Source organism: Aythya ferina, assembly GCF_964211825.1.
Source record: "Aythya ferina genome assembly, chromosome: 1".
Classification (NCBI taxonomy): Eukaryota; Metazoa; Chordata; class Aves; order Anseriformes; family Anatidae; genus Aythya; species Aythya ferina.
Genome location: NC_140296.1, coordinates 143,266,606 through 143,288,762, shown reverse-complemented (window position 1 = coordinate 143,288,762; position 22,157 = coordinate 143,266,606). Strand labels below are relative to the sequence as shown.

The following is a 22,157-nucleotide window of genomic DNA, read 5'->3' as shown; positions in this document are numbered from 1 at the left end:
TGAATTGTCTCGGTGAGAGCTTTTTCACAATCCTGTTTTCTTGAAAGAAGATTCATTCCAAAACCCTGATATCCCTGTTTTGAAATGTGGTTTATGCTAGACTAGCTGTTCCATTTCATTTAAGACCTGAATCATATCGTCTGTAGTCACCATCTTTGATAACAAAACTGGTCTCCGTCTGCATCAGGAGTATACACGTCAGCAGTGTAAAAGGAGGAGGGGATACCTGAAACAATTGAGAGAGATTTTCTGCAGCCGATGAAATCTATTTGTAATAATGACTAAGCTAGTTGCTGTGGATCACAAAAGTCATAGAGGAACATTCAGGAAGAAGAGAACAGATGAATTTTTAGTCTTCCTTTTTTATCTGATTGCAAGTGATTTACATTAATATTACCACTTTTGATCAAACAGAATTCAAAGACATTACAAATCTTCCCTACCTGATTGCATGATGCGCAGAAAATTGCTTCATTTATCATGCAAGAGTAGCTGTAAAAAATGTGGGAAACAGTGGTATATGATACTTTAGGACAGCAAGTAAAGAACACTGATTACAGCTGAAACTGCAGGAGTGGTGCTGGGATACAGAACTAAATTAACCTACTTGGAGTTTGGCCAGGACATTGGGATTCACACCTTAGACTCTGTGTGGGATTTTTAATTATTACAAGTGGTTAGAAAAAAATTCTAATCCAAGAAACCAAATGTGCTATAGGACCATTCCTCTCCTTCATCACACAGCTAGAACATTTGATTGTCCACTGGGCAAGGGAAAGCAGCTATATACCCATAATTTGCTTAATAACATTTTTTCCATACTGTAGTGTCTGTCGTTATTTATGTTTCTTACTCTTATTTTGGTTGTTGTTGTTACTATGATTACAATAGCATCTAAGCCTTTACTCGTTAATAAAAACTTATCTACCAGTGCAATTCAACTGTGTCACTCAGGACAGTGTCAAAAAATCAGGATAATTATGGTTTTAGCCTGGATTTCATTGCAGTATTTGTTTGGATCTTTAGAAGTGTGTTTTGTCTCTCCCATATGGGGCCTCATCCATTGCTGTTAACATGCTAACATTCAGGCAGCTAAACAAAATCCGTTTCTTGTAAGTCACTGAAGTTTCCCAGATCAAGCTGAAATTTCCCAGGTTTGGTCTCTTACCTGAAGGTGAAGTAGGATTGTCTGTTTCTTTGGAGCTTTTTTTTCCCCCACTAAATAAAAATGGTTCAGCCATTTTTTCACAAAAGAGCATGTAGACAGTATTCCCACTTCAGCATGAGTATTTGCTGTTTCTTTCTGAACAGCACAACAGCCAAACCAGCAGGGGGTTAAAAAGTTTATAGTTAGCATAAAAATATCTAGCTGAAAAATGCCTTTGAGTGCTTCAGTGGAATCTGATTTTGATTTGACCGAGTTTTGACCCTCAGAAAATTCCACACATAAGTGCAGTGCATTCTGTATGGGTGTATTCACCGGGCTCAGCGCATGCACGGAAGAGGAAGACAAGGTTATATGTGTACGTGTGGTTAGCTTACATTCTTATCTTAGCCAAGTGTCTTCAGGGGGTTGCTTCAGCTATGCATTGTACGTGGGAGCACTGAGGTTGGTGGTGCTTCTCACGCATTTCTAACCGAATGCAGGCACTCAGTGGTTGCAGTTTAGGGCCCTTCTCTGTCTTGAGGAATACCTTGGTGGTCTAATGAGGTCCAAGAGGGTTAAAGTGGTTCTGAGAATTTTGGATTGGGCTGACATCCTCTGCCTGATTGGGCAAGGTAAGGATCAGGTCGTTGAAAATATCAAGAATCAATGATCTCTGGGTAGGTTCACAGTGACGAGGCAGGTCCAAGGTCAGGCTAGGGAGTCAGCCTGCAGGTCAGAGTCCAGATCAAGCAGTTCCATGGCTGTGGAAAGGGGAAAGCTGTGGTGGGACTGGAGACCAGCACGCTTATGGTGCTGCTAGTGCAGGGACCAATGGCCTTGGGCTGGCTGAAATGGGGTTCTGGGTCAGGAGATATTGGTGGGGGTCCAGGTGAGGCTGGTCAGGCCTTTAAAGTCTGCTAGTGCACTAAGAGCCCTGACAAGGCTTTCCTAAGAGCCTGGGAAATGTTCTTCTCTGGAGGTGCTCAAGAGTTGACTGGAGAAGGCCCAGATCAACCACGTCTTTCAAAATGGACCCATTTTGAGCATACAGTGAAGTAGAGAGGTCATGACTTCTCTTCCAGCCCAGATTATTCCGTGATTCTATAAAGCCTACTGTTTGTTCTATATTAGCTGGGTATACAGGATATCCCGTTTCTACAGATGTTACTCAGACTAAACTGTGTGTGACAGAAAACCAAGCAGGCAGCATACACTGGAGGTGACACACAGCCCCACAAAGCAATGACACCAGAGGTGACGTACAGCTTCACAGAGCAATGGGCCTGAATGCTGCAAAATCTTATGCACACACTTCATGTTCTACCATGAGCAGTCTTATGGCAGCTAGTGGAAGCTCTCAGAAAAATATAGTTAAGCACATATGTGAATGTTTAAAGGACTATCATGTCAGGGAATATTTGCTGGCATTTACAGTCCATTCATGCTCCCAGACAAGTCCGCTAACTCTTTAGTCCACTGCCTCAGGCTCTGACCTGCCCTTAAGACAGCACACTGCACTGTGGCCTTGACTCAGCAAAGCAATTTGGGGTACGTGGCTTGCTGAATCAGAGCTTGTGAATCTAGTTGAACTTGCTTTGTAGGATACAATCCAGTTCCCACCAAAGCAGTTCTGTGGGTTTTGGCATGCATTTCAAAGAAAACATGATCAAATCTATGTTCACCTGGTCATCCCTCGAGCCAAGGGCAAAAAATTCTGCCCTGCTAGCTAAAAGGAGAGCAGACAGAACAGAGGCATCCAAGGAAGGTATTACAGTGAGAATTGTAAGGCGAAAGTTTATAAATGTTTCCTAAAATGTGGCTGGACATAGTACAGAAGGAGTTAGAAATGGGGAGTTATTTACACGTACATCTTCAGGTTTAGAAAAAAACATGTTGAATTATATGGTGTCAGGAGTACAACAGGAAAATATAAGGTATACAACCCTACAGGACAGTTTTGTGCTTCATTTTAATGGAAACATTTCCTGATTGATGAATGCACAGCTATGTCATCTTAATGCTCTTTGACCAAGTTGGTTATGTAGAATTAATGTAAGAGATTGGTTTATTTGAATTTATTTTTTAAGTCTGACTGGTGAATACATGCATGCATATGAAAGGAGAAGCTTTCTACTTTTTAATCCCACCTTCTTAGTTCTGAAGTTGTGGTACTGTGTTTGACTCATCACATTTAGAGTCCTCACAGAAACTTTATAGAGCCCTTGTAGAATATTTCTAAATTTGACTGTTAAATTGCCATTGAAGATAACAAACTTCATTTTAAAGTAACAGTAGGTATTCAAAAGTGCTTCTAGGCTTACGAGGTAAAGTCTACTTAGAAGACTTGTGCTCTTAAGAGCTTACAGCACTTTTGCAAATGAGTCTTAAATGCTTCTAAGTAATTTGGGAACTACAGAAAATCATATCTAATTTCCCCGATTTTGCTCTGACATCAACACCAATCATAAAACGATTTGATATCTAGGTGACAGCAGAACTGATCATATATGGAGCAAATCCAAGAGAAAGAAATATGATTCAGAAGTGAATTGAATAACATAATCGTGTTTAAATATGGGAGGCAGTACACATCTTTGGTTTCAATGGAATTAAATGCATTGGCTCTGCAGCAATTATTTCCAAACTCAATGTTGCTATCGACTAAGTGCTCCCTTGGAAAACAGCGGAGCTGTATCTGGTGTACACTGTGCAGCAAAGTCCAGAGTTCATGCGGGCTGGCCGGCCCACTCTGGGAAATTGTAAATTATTCATCTGTAGCCACTGGAAGGAGACTGACATAGCAACAAACACTCCCATAGTTCAAGCAGCCCCCCAAAGCCTTGTTTGAAATTGGATGATTTCAGAAAGCATTTGGCAAGAGAGGTTAACAACAGACTTCCTCAGTACTTCAATGGATGGGGTATATGCTAATCCCGTCCTGTTCGGAGCAACATGTCAGCCCTCTTAAAGTGCACTGCTGTCAAGCCTGGTTCCATACAATTACTGCCGTGGCTGACAGGAGAAAAGGGTGTTTTGCTTTCTCCGCAAGACCTTGGTGGCACAGCAATCTGTCCTGTGGCTCAGAAAGAAACGGCTTCTTTTATGGAAGCTCTGCAGCCTGCTATGGCTGTGTCGCAGAGTTGCTTTAAAGAGTCAGGACCTTAGGGCTGGCTGGCTGGCTCTGCTGCAATGTTATGCTCTCAGCTCTCCAGAGTTTCTCTGGAAAGTCTGCAGCATTCAGCCATCCTCATACAGTTTCTCACATGCCCACAGAAGCTCCAGGGGAAAGCTGGATCCTTGGGATCCAGGCTCTGTAACAGATGAGCCTCTGGGGTGCACAGGAAGATAGCAAGCAGTTGGCAGCAGGGCACAGAGGTGACTGTCAGCTGCTCCAGGGGGCAGGAGGGGTGTCCTTCATCTGTGACACCCTCTTTGGCCCCTGACCGTCAACTGTAGCACCTTGAGCAGCCAGGCAGCTGCAGTGTGTGCAGAACTGGTGTGCTTGCTCTCAGGGAGTGAGGAATAGCTGCACAGTCCTGCTCCGTCCCTGAAAGACACCCCTTGCAGCCCAGGCTCCCTAAGCATTGAAAATGCAGATCAGTGAAAGAGTATAGTGAACAATAACACGAATAATACAAGTAATAATAATACAAATAATAATCAAAAAACAAATAAAAAAGAGATACATTGCGTTTTGTTCACAGTGACGATCCCAGCGGTTCCTCAAGCAAGAAAGCCGGGTGTGAAACGGAGGATCCGAAGGAGGCCGGCAGACAGAGTGGCCAGGAAGGCAGGTCCGACACCTTGACGCTAAAAGCCCAGCATGCGGAGCTCCAAGAAGAGCAGGCAGCGGGGTGTTCCCCTCTGGTGCAGAAGGCGAGCCTCCACCACACGGGCTCCCCAGTGAGAGTGCAGCGCAGCAAAGGGACGGCCTCGTGTTCCCATGCAGCTGCCTCCGATTATGAGCTCTCCCTTGACCTAAAGAATAAACAGGTACAGAGGCTTCCTCCTCAGGCTGTGGGAGAAGGGGATGGGGCGGGTGGGACTGCATTCACACCGTGGTGTGCCGTATTTCTGCAAATTCCTTAGCCTCCTGTTCGCTCGGATCTTTTGCCCTGCCTGAGCAGGCCTGGCCCTTTGGCTGTGTGGGGCTGACAGAGGAAGTAACTTCACCACCTGTGGCTGCAACACTTCTTTCACCCAAGCCTGCTGGGCTCTGCTCCTCATTGCCAGAGTTCTGTGGTCCGAAATTGTACTCAGGTGTGACTGTAGGTTTAGAGTTGACTTGTAGGCAGATGAGGCTTGTGGCATCCAGAGATGCTGCCTGCACAGAAGTGCATGGTACCTGTAGGGTTCCCAGCAAATGATTGTCTCAAAAAACCTCCCTCATAGTTGAAGTCTCCAATAGCCATCTTGCTGTCTTGGATCACCCTGGGCAGGACCCGTGTGCACTTCCAGGTTAGCCTCTTCAAAGCATGAGCTCTTAGGGGGAGTGAGGTTTATTCTGAAGTGTCCTGCACAGTTATCTACCATAGTGTTAATGTATTGCTACCTTCACATCCTTCAGTCCAGTGGTGGGTGCTGAAGAGACAGGCAGGTTTACCAGGCTGAGAGAAAATCATTCAGTCTTGGAAGTTGCAAGCCTCTCCTCCTGTGCCTGAGGCTACAGCCTAGCTCCAGAGCACAGTCAACCCATCTCTAGCTGCCTTTCCCAATGGGGCTCTCAGCCAGGGATAGTGGGACAGGGGCTAATAGCAGCTGGCCTCTTCACTCAAAGGCAATGAGGTGGAATGTGCCCTCGCCACCCCTTGTCTCTGCAGATTACAGCCCAGGAGAGCTGTTGTACAAAACAAGACCTAAAGAATTGTTTCCGACTTTTCCCTGGAATGGCAGCTCAACCAGAGGCTGTCTAATACACAGACCCTGCAGGATGTGAGATGGAGTGGACAAGCAAGTGCTAGCAACACTGTCCAGGTTATGTTCAGTGGGAGAACTCAGTGGGAGCTGTGCTATTGCAGATGAAGGGTCTTGGCTAATGAGGTTCCCACAGAAGAAACTGCTGCTTCTGGGACATCTCTCTGCCATTTCCCTCAAGGCATTGCTGCTGTCCCAAAACAGATATGTCAGATCGTTGGCTCACTAAATTCCTGAGCAGAAAAGAGGCCTTGGTTCTTTAGCTCTGTCCTTCTCAGATACTGCATACCCAGCTCAAACAGAATTTTTGCTTCACACCAGGAAAAGAAACAAGGGAGACTAATTAACTGGCTTCACAAACTAATGTGACATATCCTCAGGGTGGGCCAGATCTTGGCTGCTATATATGGGCTTAGCCTCCTCAATGTCCTAGAGATGCTCCGATTTGTCCTGGGGAGTGTGTGTCCTGTGTTATTTTAGCTTTAAGGTCACGTTGTCCCATCACTGTTGCTGCAGCAGAGGCCAGACCTGCCCTGGATGCATGTGAGACAGAGAGACATGTTAGCTGCTTGTTCATTAAATTCCATTGCCTCACAGTACTGACCTTGCAGGGACCTTGCCTGTCTCATAGGTGGAACCATTTTTCTCATAGCGAAGGGGGATTATAGTACATGTGCTTCCCCAGCCTGATGGATGTTCTCCGTGGATTACCTCCTGCTCTGGAAGGGGAGATTTCCAAGGAGAGAAAAGTATTAATTCCTCCAGTCTTGCAGTCTGTAGTATGTGTTTTCACAGGTATTCCTATCAATTTACTTGTTGAGGAGTTCTCTTGAACAGGAACAAGGATGACAAGACCCTCACAGCACAGTGACAGTAGTTCCCTAGTCACAGCATGAATTTTCTTCCTATAAGTACTACTAATATATTATAAACAGGTGGAAAGAGAGATCTTTAGCCTCACAGTGTAGTTGAGGTCACATTTAGCTCTTGAGAGAGGACTGAGTGCTGCTAAGAAAGGAGGGCAGCATAAAGCCTCCTCTGCACAGCTTGGAGGTGCAGTTCATCTACCAGTCGTTGTCCCCCAGGATTATACCAGTGGGTTGAGAGTTCTCCTAAGTTTATGCTTTGTTGGTAAAATGGAAATCACAGAAGAGATGAGCTTTCTGTGCTGAAGGGCTGACAGATGTCTCATGTATGAAGGAAAACATCCCATTAGCACATGACCTTTATAGCAATGTCCTTCCATTGTAGAGGTTGGTATTGGTGTGTGTTTGGGGGGGGTGTTAAAAAAGGGTGATAGAGAAATATCATCAAGATATTTTTCTTTTTTTGACAGTACATACATTTACTCAAGCATCTCAGATTCTGTCACTAAGCCTGATTCTCTTCTTGCTAACATGGAGGCATGTAGGCATGTTCAGTGGCAACCTGGGTGGAAAACTGATGCTAACCAAGAGGAAGATCAGTCCCATTCTCTCCTGGCAAACTTATGCATTTATGCCGATGGGCAGCAAAGCCATGGGGTGTGTACCTCAACTGTTTGGCCACATCCAGGCCTGACACTTTAGCTTGCCTTAGGCTGACCTTGTTAAATCTCCCTTCATGTGCAATCTCTCGTGGCAATGGATATTTCCCAGCCATTTATAATTCAGCCACAAGGCTTGAATTGCTCAGACTGAGTGTTCGTGTTGAGGCCCAGAAATGTATTAAGCTAATTATTCTTTGAAATCCCCTTGCCCCCTCTTGCTTTTCCCTTCCTTTGGCACCGGCTGTCGGATCATTCCCCAGAGAAGAGTAGCTTTAAGTAGGCAATTACTTGTGATTCATAGGGTTTATTAGGAGTGAGAGAAGGCCAATCATGTCTGGCCTTTCTCGCCCCTCAAATGGGCAGGGAAGCTTCCTGCAGCAAGCCAGACATACATCTCCATTACCTGTGACTGCTGTGGTGTGCTAATGGATGCCCTTTCTTCCTCTTGAGAGGAGGAAAACAGACCAACAGCTGTGTGAAATCCTTAATTCCTCTGGAGGGTCAGTTAGCTAAACCTGGTAGCAAATGTGAACGTCTCAGACATTGGTGAACCATAAATGGCTGGGCTGCATCAAGGGGAGCGAGACAGAGACCCATTCCTGCAGAGCACAGGTGAGGAGGGCACTGCTTTATGGGTGTGCTGCTTCTGGCTTTGGCAGTCATCTCAAGCATCCTTTAGAACAGTCCCTGGGACTTAGTTATGCCAGCTGCAAGACACTGTAAGATGCCCCTTGCTTTGGCCAGGGCTGGATGGCAGCACACCACATGCAGAACCTGCCCTTGCACTTCTGGTATGAACTGGAGAACAGACTAGGCTAGGAGTCCTCTCACTTTGCATGTTGTTCTGATCCTTAATGCCCTAGTCCTTTGGGAAGACTGAGATAACGGACTGCAAAAAAACTTGTGATAGTTTTGTCAAGGCACTGACAGCTTGCACCTTTCCTTTAGATTTTTAGAAGGATCTCTCCTCTTAGTTGTTAAAATCTGCCTTTTTGGGAACTGTCCTTGCATGAGAGAAACTGGCCTTTTACTTCAGATCAGCAGTGACTTCTTGTCTTGGCCTTTAATAAGATCAGAGCATATGAATTTCACGTTTTCAGAATGGCTGTCACCTCCTTGGAAACCTCAGATAATTATAAGGCTCTTGCTTCTGCTTTATTTTGTCTCTTACTATTATTCTGTTCCTCAAATAGCTGTGTCTGTCCCTCCCATTTGTTCCTCTTTCCCTCCCAACACAATTAGCTCTACATTTTGATTAACCAGACCATTATATTAAGTGCTCATGGTCAGTTGTCAGCAATAACTGTCTGGGTTGGGCCTGTGCAGGTTACTGGTTTAATTTGCATTTATTTACACGAAGCTTCCTCCTGGAGACAAAGGGCCAAGGGATAGCTCACTCTCTTTCCAGGGAGGCCAGCTTTGAAGCGGCGTGGCAGGAGTGCTGGATTGATGGTGGGATTTCAGATGGTTATTTTGGAACTAGGGACAGGGAACTTAGCAAAACGCTTCTGCTGACTACCGAGAATCAGTTCTTGTCCCTGCATTCCCCTTTCATGCTACATCAAACAGACTCTGGGGATAAGTGGAGATGTTGGTTTTCCAAAGAAACTTACTGATGGGTCTTGCAGTAAATGAACCTGAATCCATGATCATCGTGTAGGTGATTTTTTAGAGCCAGTTCTGTAGATATGTTTTGGGAGGGCAGTAGGGCAAATACTATGCCAATACTTTTTTATTTAGGGGTATGCAGAGATCTGAGCCAGATGCCTCTACAACTGCATGACTGACCCTACTGCTAAGCAAATTGCTGGTATTTGTCAGTGATGGCCTTTGGTCCTTCCTTTGGGCAGATACGAATTCAGAAGGAAGGCAAACAGAAAACAGAAGTGCAAGACAAAGGGGCCCTTCTTCACTTCCGCAGAGGGAAGTATGAAAGGATGTTATCCCCTTGCTCTGCCCATGAAATGGCAGCCTCCCATCCAGTGTAACAGGATCCCTAGACCTATTGCTGCCTGTGGTGATGGGGTGCCAATGGGCAAAGACTTTGATTCTTATTCCAGCAGCCAGGGTGCCAGAACAGGGGCAGAATGGCTGGGCTCATGTCATTCCTGTCTTGCTGTCATCTCCTGAAGTCTTATCATCTTCCCTTACTTGCAGGGGAATTAATACTGGAAAGATGCCAGGGGTGATTTGCACTTCTCACAGCTGTCATTCCAGGCCCTCACTTGTATCCAGACCACTCACTGGTGATTTTATCTGCAACTTACATAGTGTTATAAAAAAAAAAAGAAGAAGAAGGAAGCAGATGACATGACATGACTCTGAGAGCTGGGCTCATGTCTCACTCTGGCTGTGACTACAAAAGTAGTTTGCACTTTACCTCAGATCTTCTGTGAGCTCAGTCCTTCTTCACCCTGTGAATACTGGGCCAGCAAGGCATAGCTTGAGGGCCAGCAGTGTGTATCTGTGTATAGGGATACTCTTCACACGAACAATGTAGTGAATCCTCTGTTAATTCAGGACAGAGTTTGCCAGTATCTCAGTCCTGCTCTTCTCCTTTTACACTCTTTTCTACATGTGCACAACCATATGTACACTACAGTCTGCACCTGTGCCCTGCCCTATGAAGTGTAGACAATGTAGAGTTCAACTAATAGTTCAGACAAAGCCTCAGTGAAGTTAATTTGAATTCGTCCTTCTTTTTTCTCCAATTTCATCATCCACCATCATCTTCATACTGCCACCCATGTCCACTGTCAGTCACTCCTTTGGAACCAAGACAGCAAACATTTTCCTATAGTATGTTAGTGAAGGCCCAGCAGAAAAATAAGAGTGAAGGCATTCCCAGGAAGTACAAATACTAGACTATGAAAGAAAAATGGCCATATATACTTGCTTTTTGAAGCCTGTTCAGATGCCACTTAGCTGTATGTATGTGTATTTACATGTGCATATGTTATTACCAGCTCTGGAAGGAGTAAATCCTCCTACCAGTTGTTCTTAGTATCATGTCTCAACATTTAAAATCAGAACTTCTTACCTTTCAAAACCGAGAGTGTTTCTGTTCTTGTGTTGTTTCCATTTCACTTCTGGTTAACACTTAAAAAAGTCAGAGATCAGAAAGGAAGACACGCTGGGATTTAGAGGGCCTTCTAAAAGAAACAGAACAAACCCAACTTCCACTGACTTCTGTGGAAGTTGAAGGTTCTTGCTAGCTGCTATGATCAAGCCAACATTTTCTGCTTTTAGAAATCATCTATTCTTTCCTTTTTTCTGAATGGGTTCTCCTTTCTTCTGGGAGTATTTTCAAAGGTGACTAAGGATGGGAGGAGCATAGTAGCACTCTGAGACAAGGGATGCTTGACATTGACGGAGCACTGTTGAGCAGGAAGACGCGTTGCTGGAATAGTGTATTTGAAGTGATGAGCCTGCCCTAAAGACCATCAGAAGTGGGAATGCAAAGGAAGGGCACTGCCAGGCTCTAGCTCATATAGGTAGTGCTCTAGGAGGGGACATCATCATGGTACAGCTGTAAGAAAGTTCACAATGCTGATGCTTGAAACAGCCATGTCTAAACAGAGGCCTTCTGTTGATATCAAGGGCAGAGCAATGTAGGAAAAGGCTAGTTCAATACTAGAAGTTCCTCTGACAGTCATTACAGACAAATCAGTGTAGCAAGTGGGGTCATGGAAATCCATCACAAGTCAACTAACAAAAAACCTCTCTTCTTTGTGTGTCTTTCAGATCGAAATGCTAGAGCACAAATACGGAGGTCACCTGGTGTCTCGCAGGGCAGCCTGCACCATCCAAACTGCTTTCCGGCAATACCAGCTCAGCAAGAACTTTGAGAAGATCCGCAACTCACTGCTGGAGAGCCGCATGCCACGCCGCATATCCCTGAGGAAAGTCCGGGTCCAGAACTCCGAGAGCTTCTCTGCTGAGAAAGCCCTAGTAGAAGGGTACAACTTTGTGGGCATCCCGTTGGTGAGGTCCCCATCTTTGCCAGCCACAATCAGCGGGGCGCTGACTGAGCTGGAGGACTCCTTCACGGAACAAGTTCAGTCCCTGGCCAAGTCTATTGATGATGCCCTTAGCACTTGGAGCTTGAAGACCATGTGCTCGCTACAAGATGGAGGCTCATACCAGATAAGAGAGACCTTCAGCGCCAGCTCAATGCAGCCAAACCAAGACTTAGAAGCTGAGCTGCAGGACAAGGAGAAAGAGGAAGGGCTCCTGCCAGATACCCTGCCTAAGAGCAGCAGCACTCTCATGATGGCTTTTCGAGATGTCACAGTCCAGATTGACAACAAGAATATCTCTGTCTCATCGTCTACCTCGGTGTCCATGGCAAACTGCCTCAGCAGCAATGCCCAGGCTGGGCTCTCCCAAGCCACCAAGGCTGAAGAAAGCCCAGGAGAAGGGGAGGGAGAAACCAGTGAACCACAGGCTGCCCCAGAGAGTTTACCTGAGTCCAGAATTCTCCAGAACAGCCACACTTTCACCGAGGTGAACGTCAACACTAATGGCACAGGAGACAGCAGTGCAGAGCCTGGGCAGATGGCAGTGCAGAAGCTCCAGCTCGATGCTAACAACGAGACAGGGCAAAGCAAAGGCTCTGAGTCTGAGAATGCAGACAACTCAGAGCAGCTGAGCAGCAGTAGCACCTCCACTTCAGCAAAATCAGCTTCTGAGGTGTCCTCAAAAGAAGCACTGCAAGCCATGATCCTCAGCCTCCCACGGTACCATTGTGAGAACCCAGCTAGCTGCAAGTCCCCCACGCTTTCCACAGACACCATGAGGAAGCGCCTATACCGCATTGGGCTGAATCTCTTCAATATGTAAGTGACTCTTCATCTTTTGTGTTTCCCAGACTACTTCATGCTTCACAAGAATAGATGATGGCAGGCTCTTGGGCTAGGTCTGTCTCTGGGGAAGTTCTTTCATATTCAAGGGCATGGACCTCTCAGCATCCAATGCAGACCACATGGTGGCTGCCCAGTAGCTTTTTCCCTAAATTTTCCCCAGTGCTGTTCCGATCTTCTGCCTGACAAGGGAACAAGCCCAGTGCTCCATGCTGTCCTGAATTCAGAACCTTCTGTTGCTGTCCATTGGCGTCCTACATTCAGTTGCTTCAGTTACTGTCCATTTGGCATCCTGCTCCATTCTGTTGCAAAGCCACAAGCATAGCTGTGGATGTAAAACCAGCCTCGGTTTCTTAAAATGGGGCATTTCCAAGGAAAAAGAAAGAGCTGATCTTAATGATTCCAGTATGAATGCTCTGGCTGTTGTTTTCTTTCTGATATTTGGGTGGATTTTTTTCACCTGACAGACCAGGTTTAGTCATCTCAGTCTCTCACACATCTGAGTCTGATACCCTATGAAAAGGCTGTAGGTGTGAAAGCAAAAGCAGAGCAGCTCAAAGAGTATATTCAGAAGAGGTGAACTTGAAGGGTTACACATAGCCTATTGTAGATTGGCAGAAAGCAGCTGAACTCCAATAAGGAGCTTTAGATTTGCACTTTGTCTTTCAATGAGACATTTCTCATCAAACCAAGCCATGAGAAATAGTGTTTTTTTGCCCCATCATCACACCCTTATCTCATGCTGTCTTCGTTTCCATTTGAGTCCCCTGAGGAAGGTGCTGGGAATGTAACACATACATACAGGCAAAATGTTTTATCATGCAGTACCGTGGGCCTTTTTGTCAGAGCAAGGACAGAGGTTTACACAGTTACAGACAAAAGTTTTGTACCGACAAGAAGCAATAAAGGGATTAAATATGTGTAGGATGGAGGCTGTGGACTCCAGGAGGAAGGAATCTGGTTGAGAGGGCTGGACACAGAGCACATAACAGAGCTGAAATGGTGTAAGGACAGACTTGGGTTTTATAGAGAGCTCAGGAGAATACTGAGGAGAACATTTTACTAGCTCTGAGATTAGGTTGTGAACAGGTGGGTTCACGTGTATATATCAAAGTCAGGCTCTGGCCCTGCACAGATTTGCCTAAACAATGCAGGCAGGCTGGAATGAGAGAAGGTAGGCACTGGGGACAGATGGGGGTTGATTATGATAGAGATATTTCCAGCCCCACACAGATGTTGTGGTGTTTGTGTTGGAATAGGAGTCCTTCTGGAGGTGGACACGGGGCTCACATCTCTGCAAACTATGTGTTTCAGTATTTTCAGCCATGCTTGGCAGGAGTTCCTGCACCCAATGTGCTTTTCTTTGGTTCCTGCAGAGCTGACACGAGCACTGATGTGATGATAAAACAGGAGTGAAAATGTCTTTTCCCAGCCACTCCTCCTCCCGAAGCCTGCCTGGCACACATTCATGTGACAGATTAGCAACACCAGGTCATTTGGGGAAGCGGCTTTGCTGTCCTCCTTCATTCAGCGACCTGGGTTCACTGCATGTTGCAGGCCCCTGTGGGATGAAAGACTGAATAACACTGCAGAGCTACAAAACACAACTTTCTGGCCAGGCCTCCCCTGCTGCCTTGAAACTAGCTGCTGAAATAACGTGCCAGTAACCTGTGAGGCTCAGTTATCCTGACAAAACGTTGGAGGGTAGGGAGAAAAGGTGGAAAGCTAAGGGACACATGGCTCCCCTTGTGACACTATAGTGCACCCCAATCCCTCTGCCACAGTCCCGGCCTCACACAGTGTTTCCTGTGAGCAGCGCTCTGTTTCGGAGCAGGCCCCTGAGAGCCTGCACTGCTATGGCACTTTCCCTGTGCCCCCTCCACAGCGAGGGGGTGGATTCCCTGGGAGGGAGAGTGCCTCGTTATGCAGCACTGCTGCAGTAACTCAGCGTGTGTGGGCAGCTGGCTGCGTGGGCAGAGGGAAAGCCAGCAGGACGTGAGGAATCCCGCAGCATTGGCTGGCCGTGCTTAACACCCCTGCAACACGAAGGGAAATGGCAAGGAGCTCAGGAGGGGGGGAAATGAAGCTATTTGCTTCACATCTGGTAAAAGGCACATGCTGCAGTGTGTGAGATACATCTGCAGGTGTTTAGTTGCAGAGGTGCTGTATCACTATCAGGATTTTGTGGGGAACAGCTTGAATTTGGGGAATGGCTGATGTAAGGCTGCTGTTAGTGAAAGATTTGTATGTTCATGTATATTTGAGTTACACTCTGGGGAGTGCAGGAGGGCTGTCAGAGCTGGACTGCTTTATCCTACATCCTCTTGCTATGTGTGTGCCATCCCTTCTGAAATCTTCATATCTATGCCAGTATATGAGCTGCATTTTCCTAGCCACAGTCAGCTCCCGGTTCCTCTGGAATGAATCCAAAGTCAGTCCAGTGGCTTTGGAGTCACACTGGTGAAGCTGAGAACATCCTCTTGCCTTGAACACTATACTGATCCTTGCCAGACACTGAAGTATGCACTTGAAGGTCCATTTTATGAACCTGTGTTGCTGAGCTTGACTTCAACCATGTCCCTCTAACCCTTGCACTTAGCAGAAAACTTAGCCTGTGCTCTTCAGAGGTGAACCAGGAGATCTGTATGACAATACAGAAGGGACCCTGCTGCTTTTCCTTGAAGAAGGGCTGGGTTTTTCAACATTGGATCTTGCAGCTCTCCTGTTTGTAAATGTAATGGGCTGACTTGTTCTCCCAGACACTTCTCCTGAGGATGCCACACTCTGCAGGATATTATTTTTTTGTGACATTACAGAGTAAGCAGAACTATTGTAAGCCCAACTACTTTTTGTATAACCATGAAGCCTCTGTAGGGAGCAGGCCATTCTCCTGAGTGCTGATCCCCTTATAGCTAGACATATGTTGTTCACCCACATTCTTCACCACCTGACAGTGTCACAGTCTGTGCCTGCACATATCATGCATTCACGTGCTCGGAGATCTCATCCTATCCTTTCCTCACCCCAGGGAACTGCCTAAGCAAACTCAGTCCTTGAGCCTTGCCAAAGATCCTTGAATTTGGGTTAATGGTGGAAGTATGTCATCCTTTCTTCCATCTCATAAGGGTGCTACCCTCTTACCTCTCCCCACTCACCAGCTCAGAGAATGAAAAGAATGTGGAAATCCTCCAGGCATTGCACTAATTCCCCTCAGCCATAGTGCACCATGACTGAGGCCCTTCAGTGGGACAGACTGAGGTATAGGAAGAAACCCCCCTGCATGATGCACCCTTACACTCATTCCGGTGTGTGCTGTGGGACAGGCACCCCCATGGACTCACGGCCACTCCCAGGATGCATAGAAACATGTGTCCTTATAGGAGACATATGGAAAAAGACAAAATGTGTGGACACAACAGGCTCCTGGGAACATGTATGGTACAAGAGAAATCTGCATGTACAGGGGACGCGCACACACATGGATGTGTGTACTGGTAGAGACATGCTACACCCTGAGAGGCAGGCACAGACACTGGCACTCCACCAAGCAGAAAAGCTCCCCCAGACAGGCAGGTGGACCCACTCAGCACCCAGCCTGATCTGAGAGGGACACCCACAGCCAGTGAGGGAGAAAAGCCCTCAGTCTGAGAGCCGTGCACAGCTCTTTCCCAGCTCTGACAAGGCGTTCTCCAGGTGCATGCTCTCATCCACCTACACACGAGCACAGATTTCTGCCTGAGGGGGCAAATCAATAGAGAAGGGAAGAAAAACACAGATAGGGGTGGGGAAGACTAGAGGAAGAAATAATGCAAATATGAGCATGGGATTTCAAGTGAGGAAAGCAGAAAGTGTCACTCAACGCTGAGCACTAAAAATGTATGAAAAAGAGAATGAATTTTTGTTACAGAAAATGTACCCTCCCCTTTGCTTATCCCCCTCTGTGTCTTGAACCTCGTTTGCCCATGGCAGCAATGCCTTCTAAGGCTTTCCTTCACCTTCATCTGCCCTACACAAGGTGCAACCCCAGCTTCCTTGAGACAGTAGCAAAGGGACTTGTGCCCAGCTCTCATCCCTGGTCCCTGCACACCCTGAGGGCTGCAATGCTGTAAGTCATGAGATGATGCCTCAAAGGCGTTCTGCTAACTCACCATGTCCCTGTCCTTCCTTTTCAGAAACCCAGACAAAGGGATCCAGTTCCTGATCTCCCGAGGCTTCATCCCGGATACCCCGATAGGAGTGGCACACTTCCTGCTCCAGAGGAAGGGCCTCAGCCGCCAGATGATTGGGGAGTTCCTGGGCAACAGCAAGAAACAGTTCAACAGAGATGTCCTGGAGTAAGTGTAGAAGCCTCTTCCTCTCCTCCCTGCCCTATAAAGGAGTCGCCAGCCCACCTTGCCCCTGGCTGCACCATTCCCACTCCCTGTCTGGTGCCCCTCATTGCATTTCCAAGCAATGTGTTTGCCCCTTTGTATCAGCAAGTCTTTCATTTCAGTTTATCCTTCCCAGAGGGCCTGCCATCTGCTAGCAGGAGCTCAGCACCATCAGGGGTAAGACTAGTGATGCTGGGAGGTTTTGTGGCTGGGGAACTCTGTGACTGGAGTCTCACCCCATCCAGATAAAGCACCTCTGATACTTTCTGGGAAGTGCTGAGAGAGGCAGAGGATGAAGAACATTTATTCCTTGCTGTGAGTCCAGCAAGACAGCAAATGCTGGCTCTCTCGCTATCCGGGTCTGCAGTGGGTGGGATTTTCCATTTTTCCAGCCACTCAATGGAGAAAATAAGCAAGGAGCTCATCCTGTTGGTGGCAATGAAGAGGCCTGCTACTAATGGTTTAGTCTGTAAGTCACTGGGCATTGGGGAACATTCCCATTCCAAACAAGATGCCAGGTTTCCTCCCTGCTTCTGTTCAGTGGCTGTCTTTTCTGGATTGTTCCCTTCAGTTCATTCACTGTGACCCTCTCCTGCTCACACAAGCCATGCATCTCTCAGCCTACACCTGAAGAGCCTACACTTGAAGACTTTTTCAAGCCTTGCAATCTGGGCTGCAAAATCCTGGAAGCACCTACGACCCATACATGCTACTTCAGTGCCTGCGTATTGCTCTGCCTTCCATGTTGCTAACTATTGCTAACTTGTCAGCCCCCTGCTGTGAGCATCACGGGAGAAGCATAGAAGCGTTGGGAAGAAAAGCATCTTAACCCATTTTTCTGAGCATTGTCCAAGATGACATGCTTTCTGCAGACAGCCCTGGGGAACCAAGATGAGCCTTCATTTGCTGTTTGGTCCTGATCTACTTCTTGCCATTCAGATGAGGGAGAAGGAGAAAGCACAGCTCTCTATATGATAAAAAGCACTGGTACACTGCCTCTGCCTAACCCTGTGAGCCACAGCAGTGATGGCAAGGGGAGTTTATGCTAGAGCGTGAGTGTGAGGGCTGCCATGCATGGTGATGTGATGTGTGTGGTCAGGGGGCAACAAGCTCATTCAGAGACCCATTTCTAGAGATGATGAGCACTCGGCTAAATCTTTCTTTCATTAGGCAGTAGCACAGTTCTTACGGAGAGCTTCCTTTCCATTAGGCAGTCCTTTGTAGTATTCTCCCACTCTCCAAGATGTTAATTCCATCTCCCTTGAACTTGACGGTTCTCTTGAACAAGTCCAACAAAAACCCTAAATCCAACACACACACCACTTCTACTCCACAGAAAAATCATAGAATCATCATATGATCATAGAATGGTTTGAGTTGGAAGGGACTTTAAAGATCATCTAATTAAAACCCCTTGCCCTGGGCGGGGACACCTCCCACCAGACCAGGCTGCCCAAAGCCCCATCCAGCCTGGCCTTGAGCACCTCCAGGGATGGGGCAGCCACAGCTTCTCTGGGCAACCTGCTCCAGTGCCTCACCACCCTCATAGTAAAAAATTTCTTTCTAATATCTAATCTAAACCTACCCTCTTTTAGAGCCATTGCTCTATCACTACACTCCTTGATCAAGAGTCCCTCCCCAGCTTTCCTGTAGGCCCCCTTTAGGTACTGGAAGGCTTCTATAAGGTCTCCCTGGAGCCTTCTCTTTCCTAGGCTGAACTACACTAACTTCTTCAGCCTCTCTTCAAAGCAGAGGTGCTCCACTCCTTTTATTATTATCCTTGTGGCCCTCCTCTGGACTCACTCCAACAGTTCCGTGTCCTTATGTTGGGGGCCCAAGAGCTAAATGCAGTGCTCCATGTGGGGAGGATGCCAGTTCAGCAGCCAAATTTGGGCCCAAATTTCAAAATCCATTCCTGCTGCAATTGCTGCTACCTATTGCTGTGGGTACCTCACCTTCGGTCCAGCCCTATTTTTAATATTCTGTATGGGTATTGATTTGGCCAGCAATGAGACACGTTTTCTCCAGTCTCATCGTGCTGAGAGCTACAATTAAAATTTGTTGCTTCTTTTTTTCCAGCAAGCAATGCATGGGCTTGCTTCCCCTGACAGATACTGTGCCGAAGTCCAAAGCCTGCCTTTACACAGACAGGGAGATCTTGCAATAGCAATGGCCTGGCATTTCTTTGTAGTCCTAAATTTGATCCCTGCAAATGATCATGTTCTTCCATTTCACATGTGACTACAGATGTGTCAGCAGCTCCTGTGAACAGATTCACAAAGGTTGTTGTCTGCCTCCCAGCCTCAATGCCCAGGTGCTGCTGTGTAGTTGCCTCTATTGTCTCTGGATGTTGCAGGAGAGCCATTTTAAACTGTGCCCCTACTCCATCATCCTCATTACTCACAGTTTCCACTGTGTCTCTCAGTATAGCATGCCAAATGTACTATAAAAAACTGCACTTGCTGTCCTATTTACAGATGGAGAAAGCAAAGCTTAGAGGTAAGAAGTTGTTGAGGTTGTGTTTTTAAGCAACTGAGTCTGAATAGTCTGAATTCCGGGTTCAGACCTGTATCTGATCTCTCCAAGCAACAGATAATGTTCTTGCACTAACAATTCCTGCTGCCATACCCTCTTCACAATAAATTGCTGACTTGTCTTCCTTAAAGGCAAAGGTAAAAGTAGACATAAAATATACACAGAATGTTCTACAACAGGAAGGGAAAAAAGACAGAAAGATTGCCAAACGCATTCTGCTAGTTGCATCTGTGCTGTTTGCAGTTACTTTTATTCTCTTGTGTATTAGTTTTGAGCTTGCAGATAGAAATGGCTGGTGGGTTTTGCAAGCAAATTTTCATCAGCTGCTTGTGAGAGCTGTCTGGGCAATGACTGCACACACAGTAGTGTAGCATTCATGGAAACAAGGCATTGCCAGTAGAAATCCTCACCCAGGATTATCACCCTGGACGTTTTTGCTGTCTTTGCAGGAGGAAGAAGAGGACTGGGAATGCTGTGCAGTGTGCTGGCATTTTCCAGTGCACTATAGCTCAAGGGCTAGTCACTATTTCTGAGCTGCTTGTGTGTGTGCATGAGGCAGCTCAAAGACATTCTGGCATTTTAGAACTGGCTAAGACCTAGTTTGGTTCTCATTTCACTGGTGTGAATAAAGAACAAGTCCCGTATCAGACTAGCTCAGGAGCACTGGCACAGGTTGGGAGAATGGAGTCGGCAATGTTTGTCTTGCAGTCCCCACATCTACCCACTTTATTAGGATGTGTGGTATTCCCCTGAGAGCATCTGGCAGTCAGGATAGCTCCTAATGTAGTTTCTGCACAACTTGCCCGATCCCACTCTAATTTTTGTGGTGCAAGTGACCCTTCTTCTGTCCCTTGGGCAGGAGAACAGGCACTGCTGGGCAGGCTCAAATGCACAGGGAGAATGGCCACTGGCAGGCTGTAGCCACTGGACAGGCACTAACCACCTGCAGGGAGCAAACCTGTGTGTAGGGGGACACATCTCTGCTCCTTCACATCCCAGGCCTGGCCCTGGAGCCTCTCTGACCCATCCTCTCCCCCCCCCGAAAGCAATTTCAATTATTGATGCCACTTGCTGTGTTAGTTTAGCTTTCGCTTGATGCAAAAACTTGTGTTAGAAATGTGTATTGTAAGCATTGTTTCTATTGCAGCCAGGTTGAATTAACTCAAGCGCATGAATAAATAATAGGACAGCTTTTAAAACATCTACAAAAGCCTCAGCCTCCCTTGTGCATTTGGAGGCTGGGTAGAGCTGCCTGGGTTACAAACTCCAGACTCAGCTGTAAGTCCAGCCATTAGTCTCTGCTCTGCAAACTTATTTTGGCTTCCATGGGTATTGGAGCGGTGCTGGATGACAAACAAGACAACTGATCTCTGCTCCTGGAGTCAGGCAACCGAGCTCAGGAGTGCACAGTGGCATTTGGCACTGTGAAGATCCTGCCTAGCAAATGCAAAACTCCAGAGATGCATCAGGCTGGTTGCAAAGCTTCTGATGGGCATGGTGGGGGGTGAGTGGGGATAAACACAGTAAGAGGCTTAAGCCTTTTGGTATGCTGTTTTGGCTTCCCACACCTGCTGTCCAACCCCTAAACATCCTTAAATTGTGTTCTCCCTTTCATCCTCCTACTCTATCTTTCAAACTTTAATTGATTTTCTTGGAACCCAGAAAAGGTGTCTGGATAACTCACAGGTAATTATACACACTAACCAGAAGAACAAGGGAGAGCGTAGGGGATTTTCAAGAGTATCTAACTACAATTTTCCTTTGAAAACACTAAACTGCTCAATCTCCCTAAACTGTGGTTGTTTTTTGTTGTTGTTGTTGTTGTTGTTTTTTTGTTTGTTTTTGTTTTTGTTTGTTTTGTTTTTTGTTTTTTGTTGTTTTTTTTTTTTTTAGGGAGACGCAGTATGTAATATTCCCTTGCAGACAAGGCTTCAATCTTTACAAGCAGGATGTATCCTATTGTTACCTACCACCAAGTTCAGCGTCATCTCTCAGTTTATGAATTCCTTTAGTCAATGGAGAGACACAGGCCTCCCGAGTGCTGTTTTTCTCTTTGTGCTACTTTAGGCTGGACATCTAGCTTTAAATATTTTATGTAACAGGAGTAAATCCCATCTGTAACCAATTTTAAGCATCCAACCGCAGAAAGATCCACTTATGGTGGTCAAGCACCGCACAGCAAGATCCAGCCTCTGCTTGTGAGCACCTGCTTTCACAACCTGCCCTGCAGCCAGCTGTGAGGAGTCGCTGGGGACCTACCCCAGGGTTTCAGGATCTGTCAGCTCAGGGAATACGGCTGCAGAGAGGTAGCCTGGGCTGTTAGGGCACTGTTCTGGTACTGAGCAGTTTTTATCCAATCTGCCTGCCCAGTGTTGCGGGAAAATCATTTTGTTACTTTGAAAAAGTCAGGGCCAATGCATTAACGCTTTTTAAATGAGGCACATTATCTTCCTTATATCTTTTCTTTCTTTGTTTGTATTAGCTTCTCAGATGTCTTGTTTATTTCTTTTTGCACACTCTTCATTCTGTGTTTGTTCACCTTCATCCTTTCTTTCACCTTAGTTCATTCCTCCCCTACATGTTTCTGACTCAGGATTTTTTTCCATTTATCGTTCATTCATGAGCAAGGTAACACGAGTGATGCCATGAATGGAGTAGGCTGTGCTGGTGATGTTGGATGGTCTGTGCGCAGGTCGTGGCACTTGCAAGTGCAGAAGTGGCTGTCCTGGTGCATCCGCTGTCAGAGTGTAAAGGGGCAGGGGTTCAGGCAGAGGAGGCACTGTGCTGAATCGGGGCTGGTT

At 46.5% G+C, this 22,157-nt stretch overlaps 1 protein-coding gene across 5 annotated transcripts in view; it reads left to right on the top strand.

Moving 5' to 3' along the window:
* Positions 1–22,157, top strand: part of IQSEC3 (IQ motif and Sec7 domain ArfGEF 3) — a gene marked incomplete at its 5' end in the record, with an annotated part of 99,864 nt that overhangs the window by 56,890 nt on the left and 20,817 nt on the right. For 4 of the 5 annotated variants that reach the window (XM_084525945.1, XM_084525948.1, XM_084525947.1 and 1 more), the window contains 3 exons: positions 4,852–5,140; positions 11,334–12,427; positions 16,624–16,785. In XM_084525945.1, coding sequence (XP_084382071.1) covers positions 4,852–5,140; positions 11,334–12,427; positions 16,624–16,785 — 1,545 coding nt within the window. The remainder of the gene's footprint in view (positions 1–4,851; positions 5,141–11,333; positions 12,428–16,623; positions 16,786–22,157) is intronic. The other variant, XM_084525949.1, reaches the window with a different exon arrangement.